The sequence below is a fragment of the Pan paniscus genome, chromosome 17 (assembly GCF_029289425.2).
Source record: "Pan paniscus chromosome 17, NHGRI_mPanPan1-v2.0_pri, whole genome shotgun sequence".
NCBI classification, from domain to species: domain Eukaryota; kingdom Metazoa; phylum Chordata; class Mammalia; order Primates; family Hominidae; genus Pan; species Pan paniscus.
In genome coordinates, this window is record NC_073266.2 from 70,667,518 (window position 1) to 70,694,768 (window position 27,251).

A 27,251-nucleotide genomic window follows, 5' to 3' on the forward strand; every position below is an offset into this window, starting at 1 on the left:
AGCCCGACAAAGGGAATTTCATCAAAATATATAAAACCAAAAAAGACATGATAGGTGGCTATTGATTTATTCAACAAATTGTAGTATCCTTCACCCCAAGAATCTACTCAAACTTTAGAAGAGTTTGTTTTAGGATGAGTTATAAATAAATTCAGATAATAAACTCAGCGAGAAATTTAATGGCACAAGAAGTTCCTCAATAAGTCATTAAGATAAGTGATGAGAATTTCAGTACACATCCCTAAATTTTGCAGTTGGTGTCAGAGTCAGTCAAATGTTTATAAAGCATGAATCCTGGTTAAAAATATTATGTCAGAGAAAAATCTACCATACTCATTGATTATTGAGTTTATAACTAGGGCTTTCTTGATGATTATTATTGAGACAAATGATGATGAAAGTCCCTAGCGACCTCTGTTTCCTGTTTGTTAAAGGGCTAAAAAATAGTGAAATGATTTGAATATAGGGAATGGGAAAGTAAGAGAACCACTGTGTATGAGTGGGTATCCTCCAAAATAAATTGGGCTATGTTTCTGAGCCAATACGTATGAAACAAAGGGTGGACCAGAATATATGTAAAGTGAAATTTAAAATTATTTATCATAATCGTTAATAGTCAAAGATGGGGAAAATCCAGGAATGCAAAAAAGTTGAAACTGCTAGCGAAATGGGTTTCCCAGATTAGCCAGAATCCTAAATTGCCGTAAAGGACACACTAAATTGTCTGGAAGTTCATCCTAGGTTTTAGTGATCTGTGATCATTTTACCCTGGACTAGCATGAGGAGCGAACTATGATGTGTAAGATTTTGGAAACACTATTTCAGCTGACTGGATTTTGTGGATTCTTTCAATGACACATTCCTTTCATCAGAGTCATTGGTATATACTCTTCAGTAATTTTTATGTTTTGTTTTGTAGCTTTCTGGTGGTACATTGTTCTACTGCTCACTTCTTGCCTCTCTCCTCTCCATGGTTGTGTATTTACAAAAAAATGAAACTTCCCACTCGCAATTTTGAATTGTATTGTCCTGGTTATGATTACTTTTCATTTTCTTGTCATCCTTGATACTGTGACCAGTCTTTCTCAGGGAAGCACATTGAACACCAAGCTACCTGTGGTATGTCCATATGCTCATATGCTCTGAAACAAACCATGTCCAACATGTTGAATTCCTTTCCCTAGGCTCTGCCTAAGTGCAAGCCTTGTGATTCGCTTAGTCCATGCCCTCTGGGAATTTGCTATGCCCACTGGAGCACAACTGTCTTCCCACCCTGCCACCTTTAATTTTATTAGCTATTAGCTGTTACCTAAGTTGAAAAATGGAATGACACAGGAATGTAGTTGAAATCCAGTGCATTACTCCCTAGGATGAAAAACAAAGTAGACACACAGCCTGACTGGTGCCAGGTGATACAAAAGCGTCAGCATGAATCATAAATGCTCTGGTGGATGACACTTCTCAGATTGATGGCTGCAGTCTGAACGCTTTGTGTCTTGGGCCTGTGTTTGGAAGTCGGGTGGTGCACATCCTTTTCCACCCTTTAGAATTAATCTTTTCATACTGGCTGATAGATGTTAGCTACAAACACAGTAAGAATCCTAAAACTTAACACTGTCGTTGTTCCTTTTTTTAAATAAGTTCTTTACTCAGAAACAAATGATGCACTCTTAATAGATAAACATCCTTTTATTATATGTCTTCATGGAGTCTACTCTTTTTTAGACAAACACTAGTGCTAACCACATTAGCGCTGATCTTTAACTATAATTTAAGCAACAGTCCCTACCCCTCTTTAAAATAAACACTTTTATATATTGTAGAATAATTTTACATTTACATGAAAATTGCAAAAATATAGCAGAGCTCCTATATACCCTTTACCCAGTTTTCCACTGTTAACGTCTCACATGACTGTGTATTTCAAAACTAAGAAATCGACGTTGCTATATTACTGTGAACTACAGTCCAGTCTTTATTTGGATTTCATTAGGTTTTCCATTAATATCATTTTTCTGTCTCAGAATCCAATCAAGGGAACCTCTTTGCATTTATTTGTGATGTCTTCCCAGACTCCTTTTTCTGTAACAGCTTCTATCTTTCCCTTTTTTCTTGACCTTGACTGTCTTGAAGAGGATTGGTCAGGTATCTCAATCTGGGTATATCCGAAGTTTTTTTCATCATTTAGACTGGTATTCTTTTTGGAAAGAATACCACAGAGGGGAAGTGTACTTCTTGCCACATAATATCAAGGATACCTGACAGCCACATGACATCACTGAGGATAATAACTTTTACCACTCACTAAGTGGTGGCTGAGTTGGCCAGGGTTTTACTCTGATATTAATATTTTTTCATCTCCATACTCTTTTCTTTGGAAGCAAGCATATCAATCTAGCCCACTCCCCAGCCTCCTCACCTCTTTTTTTAATGGCTGCAATCAACTCTATGACTAAGATCTAACATGATTGTACCACATTCTGTGTTAATTATCTAATACAACTCTAGATAGTTAAGAAGGCAGTATAGCCAGTGTGCTGACAGCTGTATAGCAGTGACTCCTCCTTTTGAGAATACAGGTTGGTTGCCCAGAAAGAGTTTAAGAATAAAACTCTTACAATCTCCAGATTTCCTATCCCTTACCTCTACCCAAAAGAATTAGACACCAGAACAGATAGTTTACGTGTTTGGCTCATGACATAGCTGGATGGCAGAGAGGGGTGAAGTCACCTCTGGTTCATCTTGAGGATTTTTGTCTTATTTTCTAGTCATCCCTTAGTGAATTTCTTTAAATATCATGTTATGGTTTGTGTTCAGACCCTAGAGCAGCAGGAAACCAGAGACGAGAGTGAGTTAGGTTTTGTAACTCTATCTTCATGCTTATTGCAGAGTAGCTGCAGAATCACAAACTACATGTTATAGTCAGTAATTTTAAAATGTTTCAGGAAGCGTGGCATGAAGTTGTGAACTTTACACAGGTAATTTTTTCCTTCTGTCAAAATATTTACTTATGAATGTGTTATATAATTTACTTTTTGCTTTAAGTAGCCACAGGTGCGAGAATGATTGTTTCCATCCCATTTGAAGCTTAACAAATTTTCACACTTTGAAGGTGAAGGCCACAGTGTTTTGTATTCTTATGTTGACATTCATTATACTGAAATAATTCTCTTTGGTGGAATTAATAATTACTTGGAGGGTGAAGTTACAATAGAATATTCAAAGATATTGAAATGAAAGGTACATATACTGACCCTTTCTATTATCATCTTTTCTAACTGTAGCTTACTTACCACCTTCTTCTCTTTGAATAGTTTGATATGTAACAGCTCTGCATATTAGGGATGTTAATGCTTTTAATAATATGGAAAATGTCTCAGATTGTCATTCATATTTCCATCTCCCTATTATGTTTCCTCATGTAGAAGTTTTTGTTTCAATACAGTCATATTTATCAATATTTCTTTTAATGGGTTCTGGTTTTTACATTTTCTTAGAACTCCCTTCCCATTTCAATAGTGTATTAGTCTGTTCTCATGCTGCAAATAAAGACATACTTGAGACTGGGTAATTTATAAAGGAAAGAGGTTTAATTGACTCACAGTTCCACCTGGTTGGGGAGGCCTGGCAATCATGATGGAAGAGCACGGGACATCTTACATGGCGGCAGGCAAGAGAGAGCTTGTGCAAAGGAACTCCCCCTTATAAAACCATCAGATGTCATGAGACTTACTCAGTATCATGAAAACAGCATGGGAAAGACCCGCCCCCATGATTCAATTACCTCCCACCAGGTCCCTCCCACGACACATGGGAATTGTGGGAGCTACAATTCAAGATGAGATTTGGGTGGGGACACAGCCAAACCATGTCAAATAGCCAATATCTATTCACTTCTGAATTTCCAATATATAGTAAGGTGGTGAAATAGTCAAGTCAGGGGCTGGTGCCATTTGTTTTCCTTTATATTTTGAGACTGTACGTAACTGAACTCAAGGTACTTTATGGGCATTATCCACTGTATTTGTGTCTTGATGGTCATGTGGGAGAAGAGGGAAGTTTTTACAATGTTTTCAGTTTGGAAGAAATTCAGGAACAGGAGATAATATAATAAGGTCATATCATCAAATTTTATTGCTTTTGTCCCCTAATTCTCATCTTTTTCTGTATTATGCTATCTTTAGAACCAGTGTGCTATATGGTCTGAGTGTTTGTGTCCCTCTAAAATTCATGTTGAAACTTAATCCCCATTGTGGTGGTATTAAGTGGTGGGGCCTTTTGGGAGGTGATTAAGCTGTGAGGGCTCTGCTTTTTTTTTTTTTTTTTTTTTTTTTTTGAGACCGACTCTTGCTCTGTTGCCCAGGCTGGAGTGCAGTGGCGCGATCTCGGCTCACTGCAAGCTCCGCCTCCCGGGTTCTCGCCATTCTCCTGCCTCAGCCTCCCGAGTAGCTGGGACTACAGTCGCCCGCCACCACGCCCCGCTAATTGTTTGTATTTTTGGAAGAGACGGGGTTTCACAGTGTTAGCTAGGATGGTCTAGATCTCCTGGCCTCGTGATCCGCCCGCCTCGGCCTCCCGAAGTGCTGGGAGTACAGGCATGAGCCACCACACCCAGCCCAGAGCTCTGCTTTTATGAGTGGGATTCATGTCCTAAAATGGGCTGAAGGGAGCTGTCTTGCCCTTTCTACCTTGTGAGGACACAGCAACGGGTGTCATCTATGAAGCCCTTACCAGACATCGACTCTGATGGTGCCTTAATCTTGGGCTTCCTAGCCTCCAGAATTGTGAGAAATATATTTCTGCTGTTGATAGATTACCCAGTCAAGGATATTATTATAGCAGCCCAGGTGGATTAAGATGCAGCTATTACTTTCAGAACTGGATAGTGAATCTGTCATTGAGTTCCAAATTCTGTCCCAAATTTGGATGAATTGTTTTCAACTAGAAAACAAGGGGGAAGAAGAGAGAAATAAATAAATAGAAAAAGAAGAAGTAAAATAGAGAGATGGAAGCTACTGTTGCTTCATAGCGTGATAAAGCCTTAGTAGTGATTTTAGGGACTGATGTACCTGCACCTGGAAGGTATTTAACCAGCTGATAACTGGAAGAGAATATAGTCCTTTGTACTTTTATAACAAAATACCACAGACTGGGCCAGGCACAGTGGCTCACAGCTGTAATCCTGGCACTTTGGGAGGCTGAGATGGGTGGGTCACTTGAGACCAGGAGTTTGACCAGCCTGGCCAACATGATGAAACCTTATCTCTACTAAAAATGCAAAAATTAGCTGGGCATGGTGGCACACACCTGTAATCCCAGCTCCTTGGGAGGCTGAGTCTTGAACCTGGGAGGCAGAGGTTGCAGTGAGCCAAGATCATGCCACTGTACTCTAGCCTGGGTGACAGAACAAGACTCTGTCTGCAAAAAATAAAAATAAAATAAAACACCACAGACTGGGTGATTTATGAAAAACAGAAATTTATTTCTTACAGTTCTGGAGGCTGGGAGCACAAGGTGAAAGCATCAGCAGATGTGGTTGTCTGGTGAGGGCTGCTGTCTGCTTCTGGGATGGCACCTTGTGGCTGCATCCTCCATGGAGCAGGAAGTTGGTGTCCTCACATGATAGAAGGAATGGAAGGGGCAAAAACTGGGGCAAACTCTTTGTCAAGTCCTTTAATAAGAGCAATGATTCCTATTTATGAGGGCAGAGCCCTGATGACTCAATCACCTTTGAAAGGCCATACATCCCAATACTGTTGCATTGGAGATTAAATTTCAACCTGAAAGGTAGAGGGACAAAAACACTCAATTCATAGAAAGCCTTGTCTACAAAGCCAATTCTATAATTCTTTTAACTTTATTCAAGAAAAAAAAGGTCACTGATCATACATACCACTTACATCTTGATGAGAATTAGTGAACATGGGAATACCTGCCAAGCGTAAGCTTTGCCTCAGCTACAATAGCAACAAGGAATTAAACTTAAAATAGATACATTTGTTATGGTGGATGAACATCTGTATCCTATGTTTTAGTATTCCACATGTGCTGTGTTATAGTTTGAATTAATAGATGTATTGATCAACCATAATTCAAATCAATATGGATCTTTAGGTAAATAATACATTTAATGATTTTTTTAAATTAAAAAAGACTTTTAAAAAGACCCATCTTTTCTAGAGGAATTAATATTGTTCTATTTAGAGTGACCAGGGGGAATACTGACTTTGATGCACAGCCACAATTTATGATTATATAATGTGTTTTATTAATCATCTCTGGTGGTTATTGTTTTTATTGTCCTACTTTATAGATTTAAGGTGTAAGTACTAGGTTCAGGTCAATATGCCTCTTCTATGGTTGATAGCTTAGATATCATTTTCTTCACTGCAATACATTAAGAAAGAAAAAGAATGAGCTACATGAGTGATGACTCAGCTGTGGTTGCAAGTACTACATGCTCACCATCCTCCTTCTCAGAAAGAGGACTAGAATAGAAGTAGTCGGGGCCTTTTTCTTTCTCTCTCTCTCAGAAATATAGAGGCCTGGATGGTCATACCTAAAAACAAAAAGGAATCTAAGGAAACATGCTTCGTATACATATTATGCCCCCTTTTGTTTTGCAGTGACTTCATAACAGTGGCATAATACTCTACGTCTATAAACTTAATTGGAATAACTAATAATTTATCTTAGTTTTATACCCTCTTTTATTTGCTTCATTTTTATTTCCCTTTAATTTGTTTTGGTGGCTATAAAATTTAGGGATGGGTAGCAAGGGGTTAGAGCCAAGTGCACTGCACACAAATGCTTAATAAACCTCCATGCCATACACAGCCAGTACATTCTTGGCCTGTGGTGCCACCTCACACACCTGTTATTATCCTGTCTATCTGAAACACAGTGTTTAGTGAACCTGTCATTCTGCAACTCTGATTCTCAGATAATTTTTTTTAGATTGAAATGAACATATCCTAGAAATGAGCATTTCCACAGCTATCCTGACACCATATCCTTGAGTAAATTATTTTAAAATTTATTGTAAGTCCTATAGGGAGAGTTGGAAGTTAGCCATCAAGTATGATTGGAGCCATTTTAATGAGTTGCCTAGTATCCTACAATGGTAAAAGGAGCTCTTCAAATGACTTACATTACTAAAGAGAGTAGCTTAAACCTTTAGTTCTTCTTACTTAAGTTGTATTATCTTCCATGTATATTTACTTGAGTTTCTCACTGGAAACATTTAGTTGTTTAACACACACATACAAAATTAAACTCCCTAGCATTGATAAAATTATTTTTTTCCCTGACAACACAACTTGTCAGCTATTTTACTTTAGTAGTGTCTCATAACCAAAGGAAATTGCAGGGAGAAAGCACTGCTTCTTAAAGCCTGACATACTGATCTATATCCGCAACGCATGTGTTCTTTAGACGTTCTTCACCGGCAGAGGACAGGATTGCCTGCCAGCCTGGGACAAAGCACCATATGGCTGGGATGAGGGGAAGGATGGTGATGCACATGAGGGGTGGGAGGGGAGCTGTCACAGCCTGTCAGTCTTTATTCCCAGAGGAAACTCTGGTGACAAGGGAGTGATTGAAATGGCACGTTTGGGGTCTCTGGGCATGGAGAATGGATAAACAATGACTGGGAATTCAATGACATAAACTCAAGGGAAAGGGTGGAAACAAAGCGAGCTGCAATTGGGTAGAAGCATAACTCTCCTGAAGTTGGGGAAAGATGCCAGGAAGAGACATTGATGAGAAAGATGATTAAAGGTGGCCTCACAAAGCCTTGGAATAGTGACAGATGGAAAGGGTGCAATGATTAGTAAGAAAATACAAAGAGAAAAAAGAGACCTGAAATGAAATAAAGTCTTATAGGAGCAGAAATATGGAGCAATACAATTTTTTAAAAAGAAAATGATGGATTTTTCTCTGCAACCTGAAAAGTTAAGTAGAGAAGGATGTTGAAGTGACGACGTACTTTGCTTCCACAGAAGAAGCACGCTTGTCCTCAACTTACTTGATCTACCAGACTCAAAACTAGCTCAAAACTTCCCAATACCTTTTTTTTTTTTTTTTAGACAAAGTCTCGCTCTGTTGCCCAGGCTGGAGTGCAGTGGCATGATCTCGGCTCACTGCAACCTCCACCTCCTGGGTTCAAGCAATTCTCTGCCTCAGCCTCTTGAATAGCTGGGATTACAGGCACCCCCCACCACGCCCAGCTAGTTTTTGTATTTTTAGTAGAGATGGGGTTTCACCATCTTGGCCAGGCTTGTCTTGAACTCCTGACCTCGTGATCCACCCACCTCGGTCTCCCAAACTGCTGGGATTACAGGCATGAGCCACCACGCCCCGCCTCCCAAAGCCTTTCTATGAGAGTTCCTACATCTCCAGACAGCCATTAAGAAACTGGATGAGCAGAAATAGGCTTTCTGCTCTCAAGATCTAAAGATAGACAAATAACAATAATAACAGCCATTTATTGAATGCAAATCATATGCTAGGTATGGTGAGCAGCCCTTAGACTCCACTTCTCATTATCACTTAACAACTCTGTACACTAAATATTTTGTATCCACTTTTAATGTGGAAATTAAGGCCCAGAGAGGCTAAATACCTTTCCAAATAACACAGTCACAGAGTTTGGGAGTAGGGAGCAAGGTTCATACCATTTAATTGCAGTTCGCTAGTCAAATCTATTTATTTACATACATGATGCCCTAGCCACCTCGCCAAGCTGCCTGTGGTACTTGCTGTATCTTCATAAACTCTTTAAAAGGCACTTTCCTAAATAAGCAACTTGGAAATAAAGAAATTATTAAAAGCATATGATATATGTTTTTACGTACCTACAATGTGCAGATTTGAGCATAAAACCTTTAGTTGCTCACATATTGGTTGGCCAGTTTATCAGATAATATTTTTCTCCTCCTTTTGTCTGAAAAGAGCTCAAACTCTGAGAGCTATAGTTATCGTTGCTGAGATGAAAATACTTCCCGGAATTTGTTTCTCAGTTTATCTCTTTGTGTGGCCATAGGAAATCCTTTTTAGCATACAACTTTTATTTGGCCATACTCTTTGCTGTATGATTCTGGGATAAGAATCACACTTTCTATAACAGACCCGTAGGTCCCCTTCTGGATACAAGGTCAGCCCAAACCAAATTTTCGAGCTTCCTTTTTGCTTCTTAATGAAAGCATTATTTCCCTTAGGAAGCATCGTTATGTGAACACACCTACTTTGTTTGGCACAATGTAGAAAGCTTGCCACCAGGGCTTCCTCTAGGGATCAAGGCTGACAAACTGTGACAGAGCAGGCTGTGATATATTTCCCCTTCTCCATTTGGTTCAAAATAAAATGTTCTCACCCCAAACCTGCATTTCCTTAGAACCTTCCTCTGAGCTTGGTTTTTCATTCTACTTTGTAATTTATCTGCAAATTAATAATAATGAACATAACTAGTTGGCAGTAATGCTCAGTCTTCTCCCAGTGCATATTCTCAAGCAACCACTGTACAGAGTTCTGAAAAGGAGTGTTCCAGCCAAAGTCTTAACATAATCTCACACATTTGCAAAGCCTTCCATTTATCTGGACCCTGCAATAATTTAATGTATACCTGTGATATGGCTAACATACACTGTGAAAATGATGGAGGATTAAAGTGATAAACAGTTTAGACTTGGTTCCTTCTTTCACAGAGCATACAATTTGTAATAGGATCACAACAGCAATAACAAAAATGACCGGATTGTTGGAGTCCAGGGAAGTGCTCTGACAGGAGAGTTTGTCTTGTCCAGATCCTGTGAACACCCAGGTAGAGGGGCCTAAGCCAGGCTGGAGATCAGTGAGGTGACACTCTAACTGAAACCTGAAGGAGGCCCCCATGTCAGGGCAGCAGAGCAATTGGAGGAAGGTATTCCAGCTGAGTTTGCAGCACACAATAGTAGCAGAGGTGAAAGCATGAGGTCTTCCTGGAATTGAGCAAGTTCGGCATGGAGAACTGAGAGGTAGCAAGGAGGCTGTTCTGAAAGTAAAGCCTTTGCACACTCCTGAAACCTAGCTCCGCACTCTCAGAGACCCTCATCTGTATCTTTCAGGCTTAGATCCTTCAGGCCCTCTCATGCTGAAGACAACTGAGAAAGTATAGCTGGTATGGAAGGAGTAATGTTGGAGGTTGCAGCAAATGCATCCTGGAGGGTGAAGCCAAGCTGAGTAGGGGGTATGACCAAGCTGGTTTTCCCTCTGGGATTTGAAAATGGATTGAACAGCTTCTCACCCAGTGCCTTGTACAAAGTATGTCTTCAATTAACATTGAATGGATTAATAATTGGATGCATAAATTCATTTTATCAAAGAGTACATACAAGGTATGATTCAATTCCATAGCACTATTACTATGATAGTTAATGTACAAATTAAATAGGTATCTGGAAACAGAATAGAAATCATTTAGTGAGGTGGTGTGTTCTAATGTCTAAATAACTTTTCTACCCAAACTCTAGAATGGAACTCATTTGTAAGTAAGTGACTGTCTCTAACTTTTCCATAGTCTTACACGGGTACATCTTGAGTCCTCAAATTAATTTCCTGTTCTCTAAGGTCAAAACTCAGGGCTTAAAAATAAATTATTATTAGCTTCATGCATAACAGTAGGAACATGATAGATATTCCATCAATACTCATTATTCATTTTTATCTAAAATGTACCTACCCAATACATTATTTTATGTGTGTGAGATAATGCATTGTCAATTAGATTTTACCATTTCACAATGTATATATGCCTCAAGGTATCATGTTATACAGGATAAAAGCATACAATGTTATCTGGCAATTAAAAACAAATAAATAAATGATTATTTAATGAGATTTTATGGAGTACATTAAGTTTCATCTCATATAAAGGTTAAAAACTGGTTTCAAATAACTATTTTATAAAATCTACATTTCTTACTTTTTCTAAAGTTCTTAATCTACTACCACAAAAGTCATGATTCTTTCCATTTTGAAAATAATGTGACATTTTAGAAAAAATATTATTTCATTTTAAGTTTTAATTATACACAACCACGCTTCTTTTTTTGATAATTTTGTGAAATAACTTTATGAACTGTAAAAACTTAACTATCATTTAGGTTTATCCACTTCTTCATTTAGGCAATAAAAAGCTGGAGTTTGGTGTCAAGGGAACAACAAGAAAAAAAATCAAAAGGAGGAATGATAGTTGTTTGCTCTTAGGAAAATTAAGTGTTTCTGTTATTTCACTGACAATATCTAGTTACATATTATTTTTATTAAATGGTGAAGATGCAGACTAATAAAGCAGATGCAGCTAATAAAGCAGCTAGTTGATTTGGTGGCAACATTTGTAATATTTTAGTGAGCAACATGGGGAATGAAACAAGGAAATAGGTCTGTTGGCTTGTTTGAGGTTTAATGTAAATTAAACATTTTTGTTGTTATGAGTACCCCTTATCTTTCGTATACATCATAGGGAATGAAGGTAGTGGACTATCAATAAGCTTAGAAAAAAATTCATGTTCATAAACACTGTATAATAACATGTGACAGAAAAAGTCTTTGGTATCTAGAAAAATTGAAGCTTTATTTAAAAAATTAATCCAATAGCATCATTGTGACCAAGGCTATTGCAGGGGACCTAAGCAAAATATTATTTTTTGGCTTCAAAACTATATATATTTGGCTTTTCATTATCTATAAAAAATATCACCCTTTCCTGGATTTGGCTATTATTAAAAAATTTTTAAAGATGTTCTTAAAAGAAAAAAAAGACTGTCATTATCGTGTGGCAAATTCACCTCCTCTTCTCCATGACAACAGATAAAGAAGCTGTAGCTATAGCAACAGTAATGGGCCAGAGAGATTAGGACCAGACTGGAGATTAGGCCTCCAAGAGCAAAGAAAAGAAGTCCTGATTGGTTCTTTATTGAGACCTTATTTGAAGGCAAGTTACTGTTGAGAGAAAGCATGGAGGATTAGTAAGAACAAAATTAATTCCCCTGTATAAGATAAGAAGCCATTCCTTTGTTAAAACTGTGTTCCTCCGTTTTAATATAACGCCTGTTTAAATTGAGGTAAAGAGTCCGTGATTAATTCTATGCTGAGCTTTGTGCCATCTGAGTCTAGACCAGCTCTGTGAGAAGACACTCCCTGAAGCCTAAGGAGAAAAGAGGGAGGAGCATCTGCCTGCTTGCCATTGCCCCTTGCCCTCCTCTCTGGCACTCCCTGGGTGGGTTGGAGATGCCAGTTAGTTTGTGATGTTGACATCATGTAGGAGTGAGGTGCTCTTGGAGGAAAAAGATTGGAAAACTTCCCTCTTGTTCGTATAAAACGTATTTGTCTAACTTCTTGAAAATTTCAAAAAGCTTTCACCAAGTTATAATTAATTATATGTTTAAAAATACGTTTCTCAAAAATCTAGTAAGGATCCCATTTTTTAATAACTGGTAAGTTATAGAGGTATTACATTTTGAGTAAATGTGCTATCTATAATTTCAGATTGATATACCGATGAAGGAGGGATTTGTTATTTTTTAAATAATAAATTTATAGGAATGAGAATGTTTGGCCTGATGCTATGAATTTTTTTAAAAGGATTTTGCCACATTTACTTCTGAACATGTAGTGCTCACACACACTTCAACTGAGAGCCTGTGAGAGCGCCACACCCTGGCCGACATGAGATATTCACCTTCTTTAAAGTGGCCTCTGAGAATTTTTTCAGGCTCTATTTTAATGTGTATTTCTTGCATTATTTGTCAAGTTGAACCCCACTTTTCAATAAGACGATTTATTATTTTAAAGATTTAAAAACATGCTTTTTAAGATTTTGTTACTTGGTTTTTATATATTTTCCAAATACTTTCAGTCTTTCCACGGGAAACAACACCTCAACTAAACCAAGAGGGAAAGTAGGAGTTATGCAGATGAGTGCGAGGGGCTTGTTAAGGTTTGGGATCTGCTTCTGTGAAGGCCCTAGACAATCGCAGGGGGCTCAGCATGAGGAGAACATACTTAATGTAGAAGCATCAAGAAGCCAAGGAGCTTCCACGTAAGCACCATGAGAACAATGGCTTCGTCTATTGTTCCCCACTCTCTCTTCTGTGCTTAGACAAGGAGGACAGGCGATCTGAGCTGTTCGAATATTTGCTGAGTGAGTAGAGCTACTGAACGTTGCTAACTCTGCACCTCTGAAAGCCTCTGCCCGAAGGTATTTTCTGTCTTGCTGTAGGAACACACTAGGCCATTGTTTAGGAAAGGCAAATCCCCTGGAATCACCCTCAACAAATGATGGAGAAGGAGTAGGTAGATAAATACCCCTATCTGCTACCCTGAGGGATGAATAACTCTGAGGCATGTCCTGTACTGACTCCCAGAGTCCCCGATGGGATTTGCCCTTCCGTTTCCCACAGGTATAACCATATAGATAACGCACTCTTCAGATAGGTCCCTCCCTGCCCTGTCTCACTTCCTGACTCTCTGCAGTATTTCTGGGATCATCTCCCAAAGGTAGTACTTGCACAAAAGTCCTTTTCTGAAGCCTTGTTTATGGAGAAAGCCACCCAAGACCCATGGTCAGCAGGAGTCAGGCCAGCAAGCTAATTAAGAAGTTTGAAGCTTGCCCTGAAGAGGATTTGTGGAGGAAAAATAAGTAGTAGAGTGACACGACCAGATTTATATTTTTATAAGCTCATTCTGGATGCTGCACAGAGAATATATTTGAGGAAGGTGAGTTTAAGGAAGGCAGAGGAGCTGAGGGACACTTGTGGTAATTCCAGTTAGACTGTGCAATGGTGTCAATGGAAGCGTGGCAGTGGAGATGCAATAGTGTGGGTAGATTAATGAGATGTTCAGGAGCGGGGAACCCTAGCATGCGGTGAGTGAAGGAGAGTCAGGAATCAAGGATGGGCTTCGGGTTTCCAGGCTGCACAGCTGAGAGGACAACTTGAATATCACCCAGGAGGAGAAGCAGGCTGAGGGGGAGGGAGAGAATAAATTCACTCCAGTGTGTTAGTCTTAGCTGCCTGTGATGTGTGGAAGTAAAAGTTTTTGTCAAGAAGCTTAATATCACCCATATTTTTGAGAGAGATATGCCATCCCCAGGCATCAATCTTTTCCTCTCCCTCACCACTCTGCTATAAAAGATTGACTAACTCACTGCCACTCTTCCATTTATTTCAAATACTGTACTGATCCAGAGAGCAAGGCGAAATTTTATCTACAAAGAAATAGTCAAAGAATCTATGGAGTCAGAAATAACTTTGAATACTTTTTTTTTTGCCGTTCTTTAAAACCTCTATTTCTCTGTATAGCTAGTAAGAATTATATATCGATAATGTTTCTGGAACCATTAGAAAATGGGGTATTTCCACTACCCAGATGAATTTTTCTAGCTAGCAGAAGTTTAACTCATGGCAGTGATACCACTCAGCCAGTCACTATACAAAGTGAATGCAAGAGTGAAGACTGACTTTGATAAAGACTAGGGAAAATGGACTACAAAAGCTGGTTTGAAGATTTTACATCCGCAAATGGGTACCTGTGATTTGTGGCTAGAGATCACCTGTCGAGATGAAACACGTATTCCCTAGACTTGAGAACTTTAACAAACATGAAGAAAACAGAGTTATCACAGCAAAGCTGAATTATGAATTCACACACACCCAAGCAGACACACACTACAAAATATACATGCACATATGTAATAGAAAACCCCGTCTTACATATTATTAATTCCCCCAATTTGTGAAAAGACAGTTTTTTAATTGTGAATAATTCAGAGTTGTTCTTATGAACAAGTCCATGAAAATTGCTTCTACTTTTTGTTAACTTTCATCAGCTTTTCATTTCTGCTCTTAATTTTCTATGGTCTTAAAAAATACATAAATAAACTACTTCAAATTGTTTCCAAACAGACTGGGAGAGGTGGCTCACGCCAGTAATCCCAGTACTTTGGAAGGCCAAGACAGGTGGATCATCTGAGGTCAGGAGATCAAGACCAGCCTGGCCAACATAGTGAAACCCTGTCTCTACCAAAAATACACAAATTAGCCAGGTGTGGTGGTGTGTGCCTGTAATCCCAGCTACTCAGGAGGCTGAGGCAGAAATAAATTGTATCAGAACAGTGTAAACATGTAGACAGATACAGGAATAAGGTTTTGTGATAACTTTTTGGTTACCTGAAGCATTTATGAATACAGGTAAGTCTGTGGCTATGTTATAGAATATTGAGGTCTCCATTGGTTTGACTTCCAAATTAGCGCTTTATTAAACTCGGTGTCAGTGTATGTACACCTACTTGGGCTGTATCTTTTTTACTATGAAACATATTTTAACTGTGAAATGAATATTTTAAAGAATCACCTTGGGGCCAGGCATGGTGGCTCATGCCTGTAATCTCCAGGACTTTGAGAGGCCAAGGTGGGTGGATCACTTGAGGTCAGGAGTTCGACACAGCCTGGCCAACATGGCAAAACCCCATCTTTACTAAATATACAAAAATTAGCCAGGCATGGGGGCACGTGCCTGTAATCCCAGCTACTCGGGAGCCTGAGGCAGGAGAATCACTTGAACCTGGAGGCTGAGGTTTCAGTGAGCCAAGATCGTGCCAGTGCACTCCAGCTTGGGTTGCAGAGCAAGACCCCATCTCAACCAAAAAAAAAAAAAAAAAGAATCAACTTGGTTACCATTTTTTAATACATAAGAAGAGTTTTATAGTATGTGATTTTTCTTTGTCAGAAATCATGTGGTCTTACTGTATGTTAAAACTATATGATTACATTTTTTTCTACAGTAATAACTGCCCCCAACCTTGTAAAATCCTGGAGATTATGGCCCTCTTAGCTCTTCTTAGAACTGTTAAAAATGCCAATAGGTTATCTTTGGCAAATAGTCACTGTAAATTTAGATTTATATTTAGTATATCTTGAGTTTATCTTCTGAATTGTAATACCGTCTTTTACTTCTAATATAGATACATGTGTTTATTCCTTTATTCATTTATCCATATTCTTACTTATTCAACCTCTGCTTCATTCCAGAAACAATTCAGGGAAATATTAATTACTTAAAATAATTTGTCTTTTACCAAAGACATTTTCTATTATCAGTTAAAGTCATGAGAGGTGTAATCCTTTTACAATATTGAATCATATTATCCACAGTTCTGAAGTAAGGTCTTTCTAGAACTCAAGTGCTTGTTAAAAATTCACATTGCCAAATTTCTCTCCCCTTTTCTTCCCTGAGCAGACATTTTTTTCCCTTATTGTCATAGATCCCATGGGTAATAGAAATTGGACATTTAAGCAGTGGAATTGTATACATGTCATTAGCCACACTTTAAAACCCAAGAAATACAAATATACCTTTTATTCCATTTACTGTGTGCATTCCCTTGGTTTTCTTCCTTGCTTTAGAATCAAGGTGACTATAACATGGAGATGCTTGCTAATAGCTTGGCTCTGCCTTCCTACCCAATTCTTACCTATGGCAGCGACACTTCTGATAGCCTCCTCTTCTTTCTCCTTAGCTATCCCAAGCTCCAGTGTCCTCCCTTCGGCTCCCAGAGATGTGGTCCCTGTCTTGGTTTCCAGCCGATTTGTCCGTCTCAGCTGGCGCCCACCTGCAGAAGCGAAAGGGAACATTCAAACTTTCACGGTCTTTTTCTCCAGAGAAGGTGACAACAGGTAGGTGATGCTACCAATAAAATTCAGCTTAATCCGTCATCTCTTTAAGTCAATACGGTTGGGTAATGGCAGGAGGAGATCTTGGGCAGGAACTTTGGAGAGGCTGTGAAATCTCTACTATGTCCTTCACTCATTCCCCAGTGGAGATGTGCACTTTTAAAAAGCAGTGTTGTTGACACAGTCTAATGAAATTATCTGTATAAAAATCCTTGAAAAAGGTAAGAATATATTATGTCAATTTTTTATTTCTTTGGTTTTCAGAGTCATAAACAGAGAACAGAATTAGGCTGTGTATTAGTAGAAAAGTGTATAAAAGCACTACTGTGGCTAGCTTGTAATCCCATTTCTGTCATTGACATCACATGAGCTCAAAAAAACCACATGACTTCTCTGAGCCTCATTTTCCTCTTTAATAAGGAGAAATTAATAATACCTACCTTAAAATATACAATAAAGTGTATAATTGGATTGTTTGTAACAGAAAAGACAAATGCGTGAGGTGATGGATGCCCCATTTACCCTGATGTGATTATGACACATTGCATGCCTGTATCAAAATACATCATGTATCCCATAAACATGTACATCTATTATGTCCCCACAAAAATTAAAAGTTTTTTAAAAACTAGAAAAAAAATCAAATTTAAAAAAATAGTACTTACCTTGCAAGGCTTTGGCTAGCATTAAATTAAGTTGCATATATAAACGTCATATCAGTGTCCAGTACTTGGTAGAAGTTGTTATTGTGGATATTACTATTGACTAAGCAAAAGTGAGCTGTACATATCTGGTTTCAAGATTACAATCCATTGCATTTTTTTCTCAACATTTTCCCCTTAAGATATTTCACCATCTTATGACTTTGAAATTTGATGTTTAAGTCTGAGGTAAATGCTGGATAAGTTCCACTTCAGGAGAAGCAGGGATTCATGTCCTAGGGTTCTAGTCCCTCAAATTTGTGAGTGCTGTAAACATATGGTGATCTTTAGAATTCAAAAGGGGACATATACATTGGATAAACCAAAGTGTTATTTAGTTCAAAATGGGACAGTCTGGTGCTCAGGTGGTGCAGTACAGCTCCTCACCTGCTGGGTCTCAAAATGCTCTCCTTTGTAGTTGGCAGCAAGTTCAAGTTTAGCCTTTTAAAGTTTCTGTTCTTTTACAAATTGACCTTACTTTAAAATGAAAGGAAAGAGGCTGGGCAAGGTGACTCACGCCTGTAATCCCAGCACTTTGGCAGGCTAAGGCAGGTGGCTCACCTGAGGTCAGGAGTTCAAGACCAGCCTGACCAACATGGTGAAACCCTGTCTCTTCCAAAAATACAAAAAATTAGCTGGGCATGGTGGCGCGCACCTGTCATCCTAGCAACTCAGGAGGATGAGGCAGGAGAATTGCTTGATCACGGGAAGCGGAGGTTGAAATGAGCCAAGATTGTGCCACTGCACTCCAGCCTGGGCAACAGAGACGCCTTCTCAAAAAAAAAAAAAAAAAGGAAGATGTAGGCATACCCATATTGCCTTATGCTCACTAAGATTATTCATTACTGTGAAGAAACAGGCGTTCGTTTTAGTGTTATCTCTGCAACTATTTGTGATCTTACGATGCCTCCTAAGTTCCTTGGACTTCAGTGTGTGCAGCTGTGAAAACTGGAAGCAATGATTCTTGCCCAGTCATCTTCATGTTTTTACATGGATTTCCTGGAGGCACCTTAAATTCAACCTGCCCAAAACATACTCACTTTCTCCTCCTTATGTATATTTTTCCTTTCTTTTCTTAGTTTATGTTAGTATCTTCCATCCCCGTTGACCAAGCAAAAAATTCATGCCATGTTTTACTGACTGCTGCCTCCCAACACTACCATTCCTCGTGAAGTCTTGTCAACTTTACCTTGGCCATAGCTCAGCCATGCTTCCTTTATTCTATTATTTTCAACATCTTTACCTGATCTCTGGGAATCGCTCCTCACCTGCCAATCCATCTTCCTCACTGTTTGTAGTTACCTTTTTGAAATACAGTTTTGATCACTCACTCCACTGCCCCAAAATGTGACTGGTTCTTAAATACAATAAAACTACTATACAAATATATGCACATGGAACTTCAGACTTCTTTCAATGGAAGTCTAGCCCCAATCTATCTGTATCTATATCTGTCTATCTGTATGGGTATATGTAAAAGTGTGGTTTCTATAATCTGTAATGGTTAAAATTTTTCACTCAAGTCACAAGAGCTAGATTTGAAAATGGTCCTACTATTTATCAAATGTGTGGTGCTTCTGTATTTAATAATGTATTAAATATGAATAATACTTTTTTGCTAAAAGGAATAAAAGGAAGATAAATTCTACATGTTAGCATTGCTATGAGGACTGAGGGAATTCAGGTAAAGAATTCAGGGCAGTCACTCCACACAGGAAGAATGGAAGGGCTCAGAATAGTGTGAGCTCAGAGACAATGTGGAAAAGAAGCTGAAATTTAGGCTCAACGTATAGGAAGAAGGAGGATGAGGAAGAGAAAGGGAAGGAGAAGGGGAAGGAGAAATTGTTGAAATTGCTATGTTTGGGTGAACCATTTATTTTCATAATTGTTCACAGACCTGCTTATCATACAATTTTGTCCTTTCCTCTTCTATCGAGCTTGTTCTTATCTTTCAGTCCTAAGCATCAATCCTCTATACCCCCTTGGCTGCTTGCTGCCATGGTTATACCATGAACCTTGACAACACCAATCATTGCAACCTCTCATTATCTGAGTTTCAAATCATATTCTTGCCTCACTCTCCAGACTCTTGTCTTACTATCCTTTATTTAGGACTCTGAACACAACGAAACTTTGATTTCATAGAGATCTGCAATCTGTTGATCCTATCCCTTATCGTTCCTGTTTTCCTTCACTTATTCCATAGCTACAGTTCCATGGCCAGTAAACACAGCAATTAAACATTTGCTGACTTGCATCAACGTTTTGCCTGCTACTCTCATTTCATATTACTTGCTTAGCAAAAACCAACTCAAGTAAATGTAACTTTCTACCTACTCTTTACTTGTGCTCTTGTAGCTGAATATAGCTAGAGGAAAAGGTGTAACTGGGCTGATTCGTCTCACTTTAAATTCATAGCTACTAATCTCATGTTGCCTATTAATGCTACTGGCAATTATACTACATTTATCAGGCAGTCTCTCTCACATACACTCCTAATGATATTTCATGTCTTTTTCTCTCTTCTCAAATCTCCAACACCTTCCCCCTTTCCCCCACTCTTAGCTGACCTTGATTTTAATTTCATGTAATATAAGAAGGGGAATTCTACATGCTTTCGTATGTGACTTTTTTTTCACCCAAGTTTGTCTTAAAGCATATAATCTGTCTTTCCTCAAATTTCCATAAAACAACTGCCTGTACTCTTTAAAGCGAAACCTTCACTTGTGCACAAGATCCCATCTTTTCTTATAAAAGAGCAAATCTTCAGCCATTCTTTCTCTCTTCTGTGCCATCAGTTTCTCCCACTAAGGTGAATTACACCTATCAGCATGTCAGCATGTAGTCGAATCTTCCATTGCAACAAATTTTGCTTCAATTTCACTTTTCTCTCCTCTACCACTCCATGCTCTGTTCTCTTTCATAGGAATATTCCTTGAATTGTCTAACTTCACTCCAATGTCTTACATCATATTCCGATAATTATTTTGTTCCTAGAATGTAATAGCAACTGCTCTTATCAAGGTTCACCAATAACCTCCTGTTGCTAACCCAGTAGTCAATTCCCGGTCTTCACATTACTTGGACAATCAGCAAATTTTGTCACATTTGATCATTTCTCCTTTGGTGAAACTCATTCACTCAGTTTCCTATTGCACATGCTCTCCTCATTCTACTCTGGCTACTCATTTTCAGGCTCTTTTTACTTTTTACTCCCAATTTATCTGATCTGCACATATCAAATTGCTTCAGGACTCAAGCCTTTCATTCACTTCTTGACTTTATATTCTGTGAACATGCTGATGTGTTCCAAATTTGTATCTCTGGTCCTAACTTTTTTACCTGCAATCCATACTCATATACACTTCTTCCTACTTGATTTCTCAACATCGATATCCCACGAGCATCTAAAACTTATGAATAAAACCAAATACCTGTTATACTTCAACCCCAATTCCTCCCCACCAAATACTTCATCATTCCAGAGTTCCCCCCACCTTTGAAATCTTCATATTTCTCATTATCAGGCCAAAATCTTTGAAATAATTCTTAGCTCGTAGTTAATTCTTAATTCTTATTATGAAATCCGTCATCAACTCTTGGCAGTACCATCAAAATATATCCTGAATCCATGAAATAGTATACCAGGTTTTGTTATAAAATAATATTGGAAGGCTGGTTATGATTTTATATTCTGAGCTGAGTTATGGAAATAAAGTATTTCATCATATTATTCTGCCTAGTTTTATATTGTTTAAATTTTCATAATAAACAATTAAAATCAAATAAATAAAAACAAAACATGGCCAGGCATGGTGGCTCACGCCTGTAATCCCAGCACTTTGGGAGGCCAAGGTGAGTGGATCATTTGAGGTCAAGAGTTCGAGACCAGCCCGGCCAACATAATGAAACCCCATTTCCACTAAACATACAAAAATTAGCTGGACATGGTGGCACGCACCTGTAATCCTGGCTACTTAGAATGATGAGGCAGGGGAATTGCGTGAACCTGGGAGGTGGAGATGGCAGTGAGCCGAGATCGTGCTACTGCACTCCAGCTTGGGTGACAAAGCAAGACTCTGTCTCAAAAAAAAAAAAAAAAAATTAAGACCAGAAACAAAATATATACTGAGCCCTACCACTTCTTACCCCCTTCTTAAGTACAACCAAGTCTCATTGGAACTACTGCAGTAATCTCCTAATTCTAGTCTTACCATAGCAGCTGGAGTAAACCTTTTAAAAGATAAGTTAGGGTATGTCATTCCTCTGCTTCAAAACCCTGTGATGACTGTTTTTCTCATTCACAGAATTAACAGAAGTCCTTGCCTTTTTCTCTTGTTACTTCTCTAACCTCATCACGTAGCACTTTCCTTATGTTTCCTAAATATCCAAGAATCTTCCTCTTTTGAGATCTTTGCGCTTGCTCTTCAGTCTGCCTAGGATGTTCTTCTCCTCAGAGATCCACATGGATCATTCCTTAATTTCTACAAAATCTTTGCTGCAATGTCACGTTCTCATGGAAGCCTTTCTTGATCCCTGGCACTCACTATGTACTTTTTATTTTTATTTTTCTCCATAGCCTTTATTACCTTGTACTTACAAATTTTGTTTCCCTAATCCCCTTTCTCCTCACCAGAATATAATATTCCTATGGGCAAGGCTGTTTTTATCTTCTTTATCCACTGAGCTATTCTCAGCACCTGGAACAGTGCTTAGCACATTATAGACACTCACTAAATATTTTTCGACTTGATGCCTTAGCTGAAATGTCAACTACTGTGTGGAACTCTCCATAGTCCTCCAACTCAGAATTCATCAATTTCACCTTTATCTCACCCCTTCATTTTGATTACATTACTGTTATGGCCTTGGCCACCTTTTATCAAGTTTGATGTTTGGCTGAGTACGTGTGTATTTCTTTCCCTGATGATTAAGACTAGATCTTATTCATAATTTCATGCTCAAGTGTCCAGTATCATGCCTCATGTAAACATAAACTGATCAGAACTGATATGGTAGAGGTGGCAGAGAGATATGATATTCTCGATAGATTTTTTTCCTACCCAGTAAAATAAATTGTGTTACTGAGGAGGATGAATAAGCTGACTACAGTTCGATAAAAACTTTAATTCCAGAAAAAGTTGATATTAAAATTTTATTCCAATATTTCCATTTATTTTGATTTTTCTGGCTCTCAACTAGAGCCATAAAATATGCCACTGTCTCTGAGCAGTTAGCTGTGATGTTTGTTTCTTCATGTAGGTTTATTTAGCTGCTTGACACAATACCTTTCTAAAACATTGTGAATTTAACATTTATCTCAGATTAGCAATAACTTTGTCAGGAAAGTTATTCTAGCTCAGATCATCATGAATCTTTCTGACTTGTTAATGGTGTAGATAATGCAAGTGCCATAATTCAAATCTTTTTATCCAACCCCTTGGGGTGCTTTTATTTCATAAGTTAAAGAGCAGCATATATTCCAAAACATGAAAGCTAGAATTCACAGTGAAGTAATTGCTTCATAGATATCTAGCTATCCCCTCTTAGTACCCAAAAATCATTAGGAATGAAAAGTGATCTTTGAGATCATAGTCTAACTTCCTGCTACCTAAACATTCAGAGACCAATGCTCAGAGGAAAGTCCGTGCCCAAGGCCACAGTTTTCTCATCAACAGTGACAGCAAGCATTTATTGGGCACTTACTCTGCCAGATACCAGGCTAAGCATCTTACATAAAGTTTGTTTACCAAGATGAGACTTAAAGAAGAAGTTTATACCTCCATTATACAGCTAGTAAGTAGTAGAACTAGAATTTCGTGCAGACCATAGTCCAAAGCAGGCACTCTCAATCCCTTTTTCATCTTGCTTCCTTAGTGGATTAACCTGCAAGAGAACTAAATGTTCTTGATATTTATAGAATTATGACATGCAATTCTTTTATATGTTTCTTTCCAATAATTTTTTGACTTAATGGCTAAGTTGATTTGCATTATTTATTTACCACTAATAAAACACACTAGTGAATTTTTATTATTGTATTTATTTTGAGAGATGAGGTCTTGCTATGTTGCTCAGGATAGAGTGCAGTGGTGTGATCATAGTTCACTTGCAGCCTCAAACTCCTGGGTTCAATGGATCCTTCCACCTCAGCCTCCTGAGTAGCTAGGACTACAGGTGCATGTCGCAATGCCTGGCTAAGTTTTTGTATTTTATATATATAAAAAGAACATTATACCTCTCACTTGTAACTAAAATGACTTATGAAGTGTAACACAGTATAGCCAAAAGGTTAAGGCTATGTGGCTGTGGAATTGAACCACCTGGGTTCAAATCCTGGCTTGTTATTTTAACATCTGTGTGGCTTTGGGCCAATTACTAGTGACTTTGTTTTCTCACGTGGAATAATAATAGTATCTGATGTGTAAGGTTGTGATGAGTATTACATGAAGTTAAATAAAAGCACCTAAAACACTTGCTCTGTGTTTGGTGCACCCACAACATTCCATTCTTATTGGCTAATGCCATGTGCAAATCATCATGTGGGTTGAAAATTAAAATAACTGAAATACAAGGGTGTTTCTTAACTCTTATTTGGAGAGGACTTTATTACTTTCGTAAGCATTCACACATTTGATCCTCAGATAAGGTATTTATGATGATCTCCATTTCACAAATGAGTATGCCTTTCTCTGTTCAGAAAGGCTGAAAAATATTGCTAAGAAACCACACTAATAGTAAATATTAGAACTGGGATTTCAATGCCAGGTTTCTAGTCCAGTGATCTCTTCACAGTGCCATACAAAGTGAAATATATTTTCTGAAAAAGCTCCATATAAAATACAGTGGGAGTGCAGATGAGAGAATTAAAACACTTTTATGAGCATCATTCAATTTAATCCTCACAATAATACTGTGAGGTAGGCAGATAAGGGACCGGTATCTTCATTTTGCAAATGAAGCAGAGAAGGCTCCAAGATAGCCCCTGACTTGCTCAAGGTCACACACTGTTTTGTGGCAGAACAAAGGCTGAACTAGGTGTTCCAACTTGCAGCAATATATGCTTCGCATTGCTTTATGCTGCCTCAGAAAACCTCTGCTCACTGTTCAGGATTAGAAACCAGCTTTTTGTGATTGACATGGAGGATTCCTTTTAGAATTCATGGTATATTACATTTTTGATGTGGTGTTTACATATTCTTTCCCCGCTCTTCAGAGTTGAGGACTCTGCAGCCGATGGAGCTTGTTATCCATGAGGGAGCATATTGTGATGGAAAAAGAACAAGACTCAGAATCCTAAGCATGACATTCTGGCCCTGGCTTAAAGCTTGGCAAAGTTAGCCTTCTTCTTAGAGCCCCACTCTGCTTCTCTGTAAAATATAAAATCATGGCCCTGTACCTCAAAGTGTTTTTAATTCATTGAATGAGAGAATAATGATTTTATTTCTCCAGTGGACTTAATGCATATTGAAAAATGAAACATGCCATCCACAAATGTCATATATAAATGAGCAAATATTGAATGTGAGTTGACTGTATGTCCATGTCCAGCAGTGTATTGAAAATAGAAGAGAACCCAGCGGATTCCCTGGAAGGAGTTAATCTTGAAAGGTTCATCTTACTGATGAATGTATAACCACACACTTAGTTAAGAGCTTTAGTGGAAAGGAACATGCTTCTGTGAGAGCATTTATGAAATGTGTGCATGATGTCTATGTCATAATCAGATTTGCATTTTCAAAAGATGACTATGACTAGAAAGTGGAAACTAGAGCAGAGGTCAGCCAGGTGGGTGCCAGAGTCATTCAGCAGGCTATTGCAGAAGTCCAAACGAAAGATGGTAGCTTGGTCTAAGGGTATGTCAGTGGAGATGGAGCAGCGGAGAGAACTTTGTAGATATTTAGGGGGCAAAACTGACAGGACTGAATGATGCATTGCACATGAATGGTGAGGGAGAAGGGGTTGTCAAGGACAGTCACTTGGTTTCTGGCATATTCCAGTGTAGAGATGTTTGTGCAATTTGCTGAGATTAGGATGCTGGAAAGGTCCATATTTGAAATGAAGGTCATAAATTCAGTTTCAGACAAGTTGTGCTTGACATACCTTTACAACCTTCAAATGGGAATGTCCAGAAGGGCCTTGGAAATAGGAATCTGGAGCTCAAAGGAGAGGACTGGGACAGAGATATGTATCAGGAATGTGTCAGCATGTGGATGCTCGCTACAGCTAGGGAAGGGTAAGATGGCCCATCCCAAGAAAACAGAATGAGAAAAGAATCCAGAACTCAGTCACATTTATCATGTGGATAGAGGCTGAAACTAAACAAAATAAGAATTTGAAATCAAAATCTGTTTCACCCCAACTCCCAAGATATGGCTCATTATTTGCAGTTACAGTAGCTATGTGTTACATAACTAGTCTCAAGTGTGTATTAGATGTTGAAGCAGAGATTACAGGAAAGCACATTTTTAAAAAGCTCATTCCTAGATTTATCCTTTTTAACAATTCAATAAAAAACAATTTTTAACCAAAACTTAGTGGAAATACCTCTAACCAAGAGAGGTAAACAAAAAGAGACATTTCCAGTCTTCATTATGCTTTTATCTGGCAGTGAAACATCTCGAAACCTTTCTCTCTAAGACAGCATTGATTTCCAAACCTATGGTTTTCGGGTAATAAGGAATGTGACATTTGGGTGGTTATCACTCTGCTATCACTTTGAGTCCTATTTCATTAAACACCACGTTTCAGTTTTGAAATCTTTTAATTGTTATAACATTCTGGCATTCACTAAAGAAATAATGAATGAAAGTACAAGAGATAAAAAGGAGATGCTAAAAATCTTTCCACTAAGAATAACATAACTCCTTCTCTACAAAGGAACGTTAATGTAACTCTTCCTCCCTGAAGCAACTAATTAGGTGTTTGACCCCTGAAGGCAACATTTGTTTCTCAACTCACAAGTTGTAACTAAATATTAACACTCTGAGGCACTTAGGCAAGATGATATGTATTTACTAAAAATGCATGTTAGAGACTTGCTACAAATAATCCACTAAGAAGCAGAATCATGTTTAATCTGTAAACTGTACTTCTGAAATGTAAAAATAGAAGTGCTGAATTCAGCTAACACAAACACTTGTAGATATAGGAGATTTTCTATTTTTTATTCCTAATGAAGAGTATTAGAGTAGTGAGGTTTCTTTAAGTAGATCCCACTCTCCATTACGGATAATGAAATCAAGACCCAGGAAGGTGAAGTGACATGCCAAAGATGACCGAAATAAATGGGGATGGAACATGGAATAGAATCCAATTTTCTAGGCATTTCTAAGGTCACATTATGTGGAGATTTTATGTAATTATTCTCTTTTAATTTCACATTTATTTATGCGTTTATTTAAAAAATTATGAGCCCCAGCAATATAGCCATTTTTTTATGCTCAGTGAATCTATATGCTAAGTGTGAATAAAATATAAATGGAATATGGCTTCTCTTTTTGAATAATTTACAATGAAGTCAAAGAAACATGCATGTCCATTAATACAAAGTGATACATAATACACTAGATGTATAAACCGAAAGCAATGAAAACACAAAAGAGAGCATTTAATGGTACTGGGTTTGAAGACATGAGGGTACGAAGTTTCAGCTAAACATTTCCTTTGAATTGGATTCCAATTGGGTTTCATTTGAAACAAGCTTTTGCCAAACAGAGTCAGAAGTGTGAGTCAGGAGAAGGTAATCACTGGTCATTGAGAAATGCAAATCAAATCAAAACCAAGATAAGATACCATCTCATGCCAGTTAGAATGGCGATTATTAAAAAGTCAGGAAACA

The 27,251-nt window shown here is 38.2% G+C and overlaps 1 protein-coding gene across 5 annotated transcripts in view; it reads left to right on the plus strand.

Annotated features, from left to right (window-relative positions):
* Positions 1-27,251, plus strand: part of DCC (DCC netrin 1 receptor) — a 1,195,251-nt gene that overhangs the window by 802,888 nt on the left and 365,112 nt on the right. For all 5 annotated transcript variants that reach the window (XM_034943737.3, XM_003827228.5, XM_034943736.3 and 2 more), the window contains one exon: positions 16,556-16,712. In XM_034943737.3, coding sequence (XP_034799628.2) covers positions 16,556-16,712 — 157 coding nt within the window. The remainder of the gene's footprint in view (positions 1-16,555; positions 16,713-27,251) is intronic.